General features: G+C 37.7%; 1 protein-coding gene across 4 annotated transcripts in view; it reads right to left on the bottom strand.

Moving 5' to 3' along the window:
• LOC111873382 (nesprin-1) overlaps positions 1-12,080 on the bottom strand; it is a 410,258-nt gene that overhangs the window by 105,695 nt on the left and 292,483 nt on the right. For all 4 annotated transcript variants that reach the window (XM_023868043.2, XM_023868044.2, XM_023868046.2 and 1 more), the window contains 5 exons: positions 5,188-5,301; positions 4,093-4,287; positions 3,780-3,959; positions 3,316-3,462; positions 1,440-1,598 (listed from right to left, as the gene is read on the bottom strand). In XM_023868043.2, coding sequence (XP_023723811.1) covers positions 1,440-1,598; positions 3,316-3,462; positions 3,780-3,959; positions 4,093-4,287; positions 5,188-5,301 — 795 coding nt within the window. The remainder of the gene's footprint in view (positions 1-1,439; positions 1,599-3,315; positions 3,463-3,779; positions 3,960-4,092; positions 4,288-5,187; positions 5,302-12,080) is intronic.

The raw sequence follows: 12,080 nt of genomic DNA, 5'->3' as shown, positions 1-12,080 counted from the left end.
ATAGGTGACTTATAAACAGTATTTCATATATAATTTGTAACTATTAAATATCTTAGTAGTATAATCATTTCTATTATTATATACAAGTCTATATATATGTATATGAGAATATTACACTATAGAGAAATCTTTCATTATTATATTATTCATATCCCATTTCAAATCATATATTATATATTTATATATTATATATATATTTCATCATATCTTGGAAAATACATATTGAACAAATTATACCTAAATTAAATGCAGCTTGCTATGCGATGAGATCAATTAAGCCTTTTATGTCACAGGAAACACTGAAGATGGTTTACCATGCCTACTTTCATTCTATTATGAACTATGGATTAATATTTTGGGGGAACTCTTCACATAGTGTAATAATTTTTAAAATACAAAAGAATATAATTAGAATCATTACAGGATGTAGAAGTAGAGATTCATGTAGAGAATTATTTAAGAAATTAAAAATTCTACCTCTTCAATCGCAATACATATTATCGCTTCTCTTATTTGTTGTTTACAACAAAGATAAATTCAAATTAAATTCTGATGTCTATAACATGAATACTAGACAAAAATATAACTTCCACCTACCCTCATCAACTTTATCAGTATATCAAAAAGGAGTCTACTTTACTGGCATAAAAGTGTTCAACAATCTGCCACAAAGTATTAAAAACTTGGGCAATGATACTAAAAAGTTTAAATCAGAGTTAAAGAATTATCTACATGCTCATTCCTTCTACTCTTTAGATGAATACTTCAATGTAAATAGAGAATGATGTAAAATTAAGCTATATTAATTTTTAAGCTAAAATTACCTGTACTTGTGTATGTAACCTTTTGACTTGTTCTGTATCCAAAGGTACTAACCTGCTTAGGATTTATAGAATGTAAATAAATTCAATTCAATTCAATTCAATTCAATTCAATTAGTCAACTTGTTTTTACTTCAGTAATATATCATGCTATGTTATCTCTTTAGCTAGCTAATGGTGGATGCTAGGCCCCTGATGAAAACGAAGGCAGAAACATGTTGGGGAAAATCACGTTGTGGAGCTTTTAGAAATACACTTACATTTTATCCATTAGTCATAATTTGAGCGTTAAAAAGTTAATTTTTAATTATGTTTCTATGGCAAGGGATTCATAGACTTTTCAGATGGGAACTAATTATCAATTTCTCTATTTCTATTGTAGTACAGGTAATCAGTTACTTTCAAGCTGTTGCAAAAACAACACGAGATCAATTACATAAGACAGCACTATTAAACTCAATTAAATAATACATCACTATTATATACACACAAATTACATTATATAACTTTTCTCAGCACAGTATAAGTTGTTTCCACAAACCAAAATGGTCCTACTGTGACAATGCTCTACTAGCTGAAATACTTAAGCCATCTTTCTTAAGCTCCACTTTTACTTACTCTTTCAAGAAGATGATTTTCAACTTCACCCTTCATTTCTTCAGCCTCCTGCAACTTTTCTGGAAGATCTCCCACACTCGTTACCTGGGCAATAGTCTCCAACTCCTTACTCATGTCACTCAGGTTCTTGGTTACTTGCTTACAGCTTTTCACTGCAATCTACACATAAAATTAAAACAATTAAAGAAGCTTACATTAAATAAACTACAAATATAATATCTGAACACAACTCCAAATAAAAAAAATTGTAACAGTAAAAACAATTTCTTCCAAACTGTCAAGAAAAAGAAAAATTTGAGAAGAATGGGCAGCAAATGTAACTGAAATGTTGGTGTCTATGTGGCTCTTTCATATTCTGCTAAGTTCCCCCCTCTTTCTCTAAATCCATGCTGAGAGCTCTTCTTGAAAAGATAGTAGCCACTCAGCTAGTCAAGAAATTCATCACCCTTTATGGAAGCTACAAGTTCAGTAATGAATTCAAAAAAGCCTGCCATTGATTCGAAACCTGATCTTGATGAACCCAGCCCACATCTTCAACCCATTTCTTTAAGTTTAATATTATCCCCCATCCACGTCTAAGTCTGTCAAGTGGTCTCTTCTCTTTTGGTTTTCCAAAATTGTATATACAATTCAAAGCTCTCAAATTTGGTACTTTGCTGCCATACTGTACCATTAATTTTATTTATATTCAGAATTTTGTGTTAAACACATTTCTTGAGTATTTCCATTAAATGCTTTCTGTTACTTCTTTATAAACACAATTCTGATCTGTTACCATCATTACAAAATATATATACTATGCCACATATTTTCGCAAACTCATCACCGACTTTTATACCTAGATTTTGTTCTGAATTCTAATGATAGGTATCTATATATTACAAAATAATTAACATTGTGAAAAAAAATGCAAAGAAAAAGCAACATAACTTTTTTTGTATTCTCTATGTGATGGGGTACCCAAAAGAAACCGAACTATTTTTTTGTGGGCAGAGCTTTTGTAGTGCCGCGTTTTGCCACTATGAGCGCATAGATCTAACATTCCTGAGTCGATAAGCCGACTACTGTTGCTTCAGAAGGTAAGGACTAGTTTCGACAGAGTTTATAGTGACAACTGTTTTGTGTGATCGTCGTTTTTGCAATGGCTGATTTTCGTGAACAGCGTGCGGCGGTGAAATTCTGCTTTTTGCCCGGGAAAAGTGGAACAGAAACTCTAGAAATGTTAAAAACGGCATACAAGGACGATGCTATGGGGAAAAATCAAGTGTTTGAGTGGTTTCCCCATTTCAAAAATGGTGAAATGTTAACTGATGACAAACCTCGTTCTGGTCGTCCTTCCACGGCCCAAACACGTGAAATGTTGAAAAAATTCATGAAATCATCAAGGAAGATCGATGACAGACCATTGAAGAAATTGTGGAGCTGTCGGGAGCGACTTGGAACACAGCAGCCAGATTTGTGGCAGTCAGGTGACTGGTTTTTCCATCATGACAATGCCCCTGCTCACACAGCCCTGTCTGTACGACAATTCTTGACCAAAAATGGTATGACACCTGTTCCTCACCCTCCATACTCACCCGACCTTGCCCCGTGCGACTTTCTTTTGTTTCCTCAAATGAAAAGAGACATGAAAGGAAAAAACGACGGAGGCGCTGTCAAGCATCTCAAAAGATGAATTTAGACAATGTTTTGAAAAATGGAATAAAAGACTAGATAAGTCTATTAGTGTAAGTGGGGAGTATTTTGAAGGAAATTGAAGGTTTGTGCTTAAAATTTGAATAAATAAGTTTAAAAAAAATAAGTTCGGTTTCTTTTGGGTACCCCCTCGTATACTTTTATTCCACACTTTTCCTTGCTGTTTCATTATAATACTCACAGAATAGTCATGCAGTTTTTGTCGTGCCTGTGTAAGGCTGCTGAGCTCTAAAGGCTCGGACAAGAAAGTCTGCTTTTCAGCCACCCATGATTTTACTGCCTTGTACAATGTCATGAATCGCTGCCAGGAATCAAGTGATTCTCCAACCTAGAATGGCAGAAAACAATACATAAGGAAAATCTTGTATGCCCTACAGACAACAGAATAAAATACATACTTCAGTGGTTTTAATTTAACCATATTGATAATTATCTAAAATCATGATGAGATGGTATGTCCTATACCACTCTTCACAAGAATCCATCTTGCAGTTCACAACAGCTGGAAGAAATGGGTATACAGATGGGCAAGCAGATCGACAGATGGATGGACATACTTTGCTGCTGTGCACAAAGAGCCAAGAATATATTTAACTCTCACATTTGACAAAATGCACACTTTTAGTACTGCACTGCTGTTCATACCTGGAGCTTTTTCTCCTCCAGCCAGGACTTGAGTTGTGCCAGCTGTTCTGACAAATTGCTGATCGTGCTTTTAATTAGATCCCGTTCCTCATCCTTATTTGTCTGATCCATGATTATGTGCCCACTCTTTGCAAGGCAATCCAATTTGTCACCAATACCTCCAATTTCACTTTGTATTTGCTAGAAGGCAGGGTAAATGCATTTAACATCACAGAACAGTGTAAATGCCCCTTACAGAACAAATGGATACATATATATTAATGTTCATTCTCATTTTAAGTTCAATTAAAACTGGACACAAGAATCTTCTTACCGAAAGATTTTCCTTTAACTGAAGTGGTTCGCTTGTTCGATCCTGTACTTTCAACTCTGCACTTTGAATCCAGCCCTGAATTTCTTCAATGGCACGTCTGTAATCAGTCCTCACTGTCCGGGCTCGTTTCAATTCCCTGTCTTTTTCCTCCATTGCTCCTGATACAGTTTCAGATAGAAGCTCCAACGAAGACAACTACAGAGACCATTACCTCTATCACTAATATTTTAGTACTATTAATTAGTTCCGTTTAACACATAATAAAAAACATACATGCATTCTATGTAACCTAATGTACAAACATTTTTGGACTTAGTGGTGGCCAGCACACACTGTTTCTAAGAACAATATTTAAGAGTAGTTGCTCATAACTAATATATTGTAACGTGTTTCGTTACTGAAGACATCGTTCGGCTGCTATACTCCAACTGTAGTCTGCTGACTGGAGAACTGTTGATAACACACTAACTCGTTCACTGCTGGCTGGAGAACTGTCTTCGGCCGCTGATACACTTTACCTCTCTCCAGGGACAGCTACAAGTTAACTTGACTACAACTGAACTCGCCGACGGCCACATTACAACTCCATTTTGTAGCAGTAAAATATTCAATGCACAACAATCTGTTTGTGGCGTGTTTAATTTCGTAAAACAATCCTGACACCAGCGTAACGTGTCTTGATTTCGAATCTTGTTGGTCACGTGTATAAGTCCAAATCCCACTTCTGACACCAGTGATAATCAGTTACAGTTTGTGTAACTGAGAATTAATTGGGAGTGTGTAACAGAGGGACACTTGTATAGCTCCCGTACTGTGAAACTGTGTTGACTACTGACAATAGTGTGAATTGATTATTGCGAATAAGGTTATAAAGTGTAAAACCCTACAACATTGTTATAATTAATTGTAGCCGTTACTTGTAGGTTGTTGAATAAACCAGTTAACAATCCGGAGTCTTCAGCAGCAAAACATGTTACAATATTATTGATTAGTAACAAAGGTTTCAATATTCATCTCTGTATGTGCATACCTTCTTCACGTAACTTGAATTGGAGACAATTATGCTTCAGTTCTAACTGTTAAAAAAAGACTTACTTGCTGGCCAATATCTATTGGAACCAGTTGCTGTGTTGTGGTGTATTTGTCCTTTGTTTTGGAAATCAGTAGTTTTCCTTCAGACACACAACCATCTACCTGAGACTTCACACCCTATAGTCATAAAAAACACTTATATCACACATGTCACATATGTCAACATAAATTATTTTACCTTCAATGCAGAGTACAAAGACTTGTCCCATATGACAGATGCTGGAGGTTTGTCTTGGTATTATACTGCAAATGTATTTATAAAATTATGTGATATTTCCATTTTAACAAGCTACCAACATACAAACCCTTCAATAATGCCTAAAGCAAGTTCAAGTGGATTATATTTTATTGTGAATTGTGTGACTAAGTCCACACAATCACATTCAATTCTCATATGAGAGTTAAACACCAGCACAGATTTCTAAAAAAAAAAAAAAAACGCATGTCATCTGAAGAATATTAACATAAAAAATATTTATTCGGTGACATTCTCAAAAAAAAAAGGCACGTCATTGTGAATAATATTAACGTAAAAAAACATTTATTCAGTTTTTATCTTTAACATTTGTCTGAATGTCATCTGATTTAATGAAAAGTCAATCGGTACAGTTACAGAGACTGAAGCCTGTACTTTTCCCTTTTAAGTTACAGACTGCTACCCCAGAAGAGGGTGGCTATGGAATCAAGAGACATTCAAAATCAATTTACTTGTAATCAGAGTTCTCCGTACAAAAACAGTTAAAATCCTGAAGAGTACTTCTGGTCCTAAATTGTGATCCAAAAAAGACAAGAGCATCTTTATGATATGCTGTAATGAACTCTGTGGTGTGTGTACCTAATAATTTAAAAGTCATACGTAGTAATTTAATAGTTAACTGTGAAAGTCTTACAGCTGACTTAAATTTAATAGGAATTTCGGTCAATAACAATTCAATAAAAAAGATAAAGCTATCCCTGTAACAGACCATAGAGGCCCACAAGGTTGTGAGATGTCAAGGTTCCCACATTTTCTAGACAATAACTCACAGATGGTTGTGAGGTAATTAGAAAGTATAAACATATCTTCTAATGCTCTTATTGTAAGAACTAAATACTGCCAGCAGTCCAGATATAATGCTACAAATTTTCATTTCATATGATAGTGAAGCATCAAAACTGATAACAGAAAATTACTATAAGTTCTTTCCAGAAACTGAAAAAAAGGATACACGCTTTTATACCATAAAAGAAATTAGTATGGCAGAATTCAAGCTCAAGAGTAAAACATTTTACATAATGCTGTAACAGAAACTAGAAAGAACAATTTGAAAAATGGCACTGACAGGATTTCTATAAATGTAGAACATTCAGGATTGCTGGGTTTTGGGATAGATATTTGCAGAACACCATGGCTTTCTTGTTCCTATACAATGACCACTCAGGCCAAATTAAATTTTTTTAATATAACATGTTTCAGCTTGGATCTAGTCTCTGAGTTTCCAACTACTAATAGAAAAAGAATATACTGTGACGAGTTACCTTACGTCCATCACCGCGACAACCGCTACAATTGGAACGAACACCACCACGAAATTTCAAGAGCTAGAGGAACTCGTGGCCGAGTATGTGGACATCTTTGTAAAGGAAAGCGAAGATTAAGGAAAGACAAAGTGTATCACCGAACAGACATGGCAGAAGCCCGACCAATTCGACAGCCACCAAGGAGAGTACCCCTGTCGAAACAATCGGAAGTGAAATAAATGATTGACAACATGCAACGACAAGGGGTTATAGAAGAATAGGACAGCCCGTGGTCGTCCCCAGTTGTTTTGGTCAGAAAGAAGAGTGGAGAACTCCGCTTCTGCATGGATTACAGGAAGCTGAACGACATTACCAAGAAGGACTGCTTTCCACTACCACAGATTGACGACACCCTGGACACGCTGGTTGGGTCCAAATGGTTTTCCACTCTCAATCTAAAGAGTGGCTATTGGCAAGTCGACGTACACCCAGACAACGAGGAGAAGACTGCGTTTTCGACAGGTCAAGGACTATGGCAGTTCACAGTCATGCCCTTTGGCCTCTGCAATGCCCCCGCAACCTCTGAGAGACTAATGGAGACAGTCTTACGAGGCCTCACGTATGATTTGTGCCTCGTGTATCTGGATGTGATCGTATTAGGTCGCACATTCCAAGAGCACCTGCTCAACCTACGGAAAGTGTTTGAGAGGTTCCAAGGGGCCTGCCTGAAACTTAACCTAGGAAAGTGTCAACTTCTGCAGGAAGAAGTCAGGTACCTCGGACATACTGTATCACCAGAAGGGATATCAACCGACCCGGGAAAAGTGAAAGTCGTTCGAGAATGGCCAACCCTGAAGGATAAACACAAAATTAGAAGCTTTCTGGGCCTATGCACATATTACAGGCGATTTATCATAGGTTTTGCCAACATTGTAAAACTGCTAACTAGATTAACAAAAGAGAAATAGGCCTTCCAGTGGGTTCCAGAGGTGGAGGCCGCTTTCCAAACACTAAAGGGAGCTCTATGTGCCGCCCCTATTCCCGCCTACCCCCAGCCAGGGGAGGGGTTCATCACAGACACAGATACAAGTAATGTCGGAATTGCAGGAGTACTCTCCCAAATACAGGCCAGACAGGAGCGTGTCATAGCTTACTTCAGCAAGATGCTAAACAAAGCAGAGAGAAACTACTGCATCACCTGACGAGAACTACTTGCCATAGTGAGGACTCTGGAACATTTCCACAAGTACCTACGGACAATAGTTCCACCTGCGCACGGACCACTCTGTGCTAACCTGGCTATGAGCTTTAAGAATGTAGAAGGGCAAACCGCCTCAAAAACATCTATCTGCTGTCTGCATCAGAATACACAGTCAACAAAACAAATTTCCATTTTGTCCTTCGTGTCTCCTAGGCAGCACTTCAGACTTTGAGGTAAAATATATTTTGTACAGATATACTGTAATCCAGTCACAAAATCAGCTGCCTCTACTGTCATGACACCTACATGAGAGGTGACATGTAGCCCTGCTAGTGGCAGCTGGAAGAACTACAGCACAGCATTGAAAATTTGTGTTTGTGCATCATAAAAATGGTGTTTTTCAAAATTTCTGCTGGGTAGATGAGAGTTCCAGATGCCTGACAACATATAACCGGGTAGGGTTGTTGCATAAAGGAGTCACATATTTGACATTTTCAGTAAAAGAAGCTTAAAATATTTCATGTTGTAATTTGGCAGACCTTGCATTCTCAAAGTAGAGAAACAATGATATTCTGCAGGTAATATAAAGCTATAAAATTATTCTCTGGGTATTTATATTAGTATTATGAAATTAAATAGAAAAATACAGTTATCGTTCCATATCTGGAAATAAAGACATTCTAGTGCAGTCTCATAACAAGTATGCAAAAAAAATGCAAACCCTCCAAAATTTAGCTTGCAAAGATGCAGGCTTATTCATATGGCTGACTGTTCATTTACTACAACTCAAACCTGGTGCTACACTATAGACACGAAATTATAACCAGGAAATATTTTCCCCTTGCATTCTGTGAAGTACACACTATATAAAAAAGAAAGTTTAGGGTGTCTGTGATAGATCGTAACCTTGAACTATGAATGTATCTAACAGCAAGTAAACGCCCTGTGGCCCAAAAGTTAGATTTATCTAATGCAATACAGTGCTTTCTTTGGGTGAGCTGACAGTTTGATCTTCCCCTTGAAACCACCACAAACCCACGCAAGATCAAGTCAGTGGCTCATTCCTTAGCTCTGAACAATGATATCGTTCATCACCGTACTGGTTTGGATATTATTTACGTTTAGATATGACTGTTTATGATGCCAAATAGAGCACAGCTTTGTTCTGAGAACTGAGAAGTAAATATTCATCTGAGCATGTAGATTAGTGCTAATTGAGCCTGCAAGGAAGTGGGTCATTTTCAAGGACTGGTTTTCAGTAGTGAATTATCTGTCAGAAAGCCAGTGTCAGATTGTGAATTATTTACAGTCAACTCTCGATTATCCGGGGGCGGATTAACCGGTTTGCGGCTTAACCGGGGCTTTTTTTTTTAAGTTTATATGTTGTTTAATATTCATTCACTTTTGTTTCACATGGTGAGTTTAACACTATTTTCGCACTAGTGTGAACCGAGCTCTGCATTATTTCGTCCCGTTATGCGAACACAATGTTCTAGGGTGGGGGTGAAAGAATGCAAGAATTTTTGGAAAGTTTCAAGGACAAATACACCGCCCCAGGTTATTTAACGGTACCATCTCAGTGTGAGAGTGCATTGTGAAAGTAAGTATCAGTTTCTTAATATAGATCTTCAAGTGCGTTAGCAAAATGTCGGGGTTTAAAAGGAAGCGTGTTGTGTTAAGTATTCAACAGAAACTTGAAATTATCAATCAGCTGGAAAAAGGAGCTGTAGTTAAACAATTAGCAATGCAATACGGTATTGGAGAACAAACTGTTCGTGATTTGAAAAAACAAAAGAATGAGTTAATTTCCTTTGCTTCGTCTTCTAATTCAAGCGGAATGAAGAAGAGAAAAACCATGAAGAAATCAACATACGATGATCTCGACAAAGCGATGCTGACCTGGTTTAATCAACTAAGGGCACAGGGAACAACAATAACAGGACCAGTTTGTGCTAAACAAGCTAAATATTTTTTCGAAGCACTTGAACTAGAAGGGAGTTTTGACGCTTCTTCCGGTTGGCTAACACGTTTCAAGCAGCGTCATGGAATACGAGAAATCAGTATTCAAGGTGAGAAATTGTCAGGGGACTTGTCAGCATCAGATCAATTTTGCACCAATTTTGATAGTTTTGTGAAAAGTGAAAATCTGCTGCCAGAACAAATCTATAATGCCGATGAAACGGGTCTTTATTGGAAATGCTTGCCAACCAGAACATTGGCATTTCAAAATGAAAGACAGGCTCCAGGTCACAAATCCAGTAAGGAGAGATTGACAGTCTTGTGCTGTTCTAATGCATCAGGAACACACAAACTAATACCAGTAGTTATCGGCAAAGCGAAAAGACCACGCTCTTTTAAAGGAACAGTAGCTTCAAGTCTGCCTATCCATTATTTTAACCAGAAAGTAGCTTGGATGAATAGAGCGATATTTAAAGAATGGTTTGATTTTAAATTCGTGCCTCAAGTTCGTGACCATCTAAAATCCCAAGGCCTACCTGAGAAAGCTGTGCTCCTCATTGACAATGCGCCCTCACATCCTAACGAAAGTCTCCTGAGGTCAGATGATGGAAATATTTTTGTGAAATATTTTCCCGCTAATGTTACCGCACTTATCCAACCAATGGATCAAGGAGTTATCTCAAGTATGAAGAGAATCTACAGATCAAATTTGCTACAAAAGTACATCGATGAAGGCAATGATCTGACGTGTTTCTGGAAGTCCTTTTCAGTATTAGATGCCATATACGAGATTTCAACAGCGTGGGATACAGTAAAGCCATCTGTATTGAAAAATTCATGGAAGAAACTGATGCCTTTCATCACTAATGAAGATGACGAAATCCATGGATTCACTGGATTCAGTGAAAATGAGATAGCCATAAAATTGACAAAAGTGGCTAACCAAGTTCATGGTGGTGAAGAAGTCAACGAGGAAAATATAAGAGAGTGGTTTAACTGTGACTCGTGTGAACCGGGCTTCGAAATGTTAAGCAGTGACGAAATCGTAACTTCAATGGGGGTGCAGCCAGAAGAGCGGGAAGAAAGTGAGAATGAGGAAGAGGTGGACAGTGTTGCCAGTAAGAAAGTATCACATGGTGCTGCGCTTAATCATTTGGAATCCTTACTAGACTATCTTGAGAGTGAAGAGGACAGTTTATTAAGTGACAAGCTAATATTACGTAGGCTTCGTACGGATATCCGTAAAAAGGAAAATGCCGCGAAAAAGCAAAAGACAGTATTAAATTATTTTAAGTGTTAAGTGTGACCGTAAAAAGTGCTGGATGTTGTTGAACAGTGATTGAAATAACTAATTCATACTGAGTGTAATGTAAAGAAAGTATTAAATAGGCCATGAGATGACATAGAAATGAGGATGAATAAATTTAAATACAGGTAGGTCTATAGTATTATGAAGGTATTAAAAGGTAAAAGGTAAAGTTGTTCCTCTGCTCAACGAATTAAGCCCTACGCCATTAAGGCGTGTGGGGGAGTGGATGTATAGATCCAAATTTTCTTGACCTCGGCACTAGTTGGAGGTGAGTGGTCAGCTTCACGCCCCGGCCGCTTTACCCCCGGGGAAAGAGCCCCCGGTACCCATTGGATAGGAGGTTGGATGGACCCCAGAGCCGGTCTGGACGATTTGGAGAAGTTAAAATTCTTGACCCTACCGGGACTCGAACTCCGACCCTTCACAGTCGTCCAGCCCGTATAATAAAATTTGGCTTAACCGGGTTTTCGATTAACCGTGACTTCCATCCCCACCATTAGCCCGGATAATCGAGAGTTGACTGTATTTTTAAAACATTATTATTTTGTCTTTCCACAGAGGTATAAAGCCACTGAAGACAACAATGCATATATGGGGCTTTGTGGATAAATCTGACAGGATGGTAAATAGTTATGGAATTGCCTGGGGGACATGGAAATCGGCAAAGAAATTGTTTTTCACCTTCCGGACATGACTATTCTCATTACCTATTTACTGCACAAGTCACTTGGTGGAAAAGTGACACATAAAAAATCAGCGAAATCATAGTGCGAGATTTGACTGTATAGTCGCATGAGGCGAATATCACGGTCAGTAGCGTTTCTCGGGGGAGAGGACAAGTTCATCTGGGGCCCAACTGAGTCAACTAGAGGTGAAACATTCACAACACTGGCCATCCAAAAAGAAAGAAGAAAAAAAAAAGATGTC

Source organism: Cryptotermes secundus, unplaced genomic scaffold, assembly GCF_002891405.2.
Source record: "Cryptotermes secundus unplaced genomic scaffold, Csec_1.0 scaffold22, whole genome shotgun sequence".
Lineage (NCBI taxonomy): Eukaryota > Metazoa > Arthropoda > Insecta > Blattodea > Kalotermitidae > Cryptotermes > Cryptotermes secundus.
The sequence above is the reverse complement of the archived record's forward strand: the minus strand, read 5'-3'. Positions and strand labels throughout refer to the sequence as shown.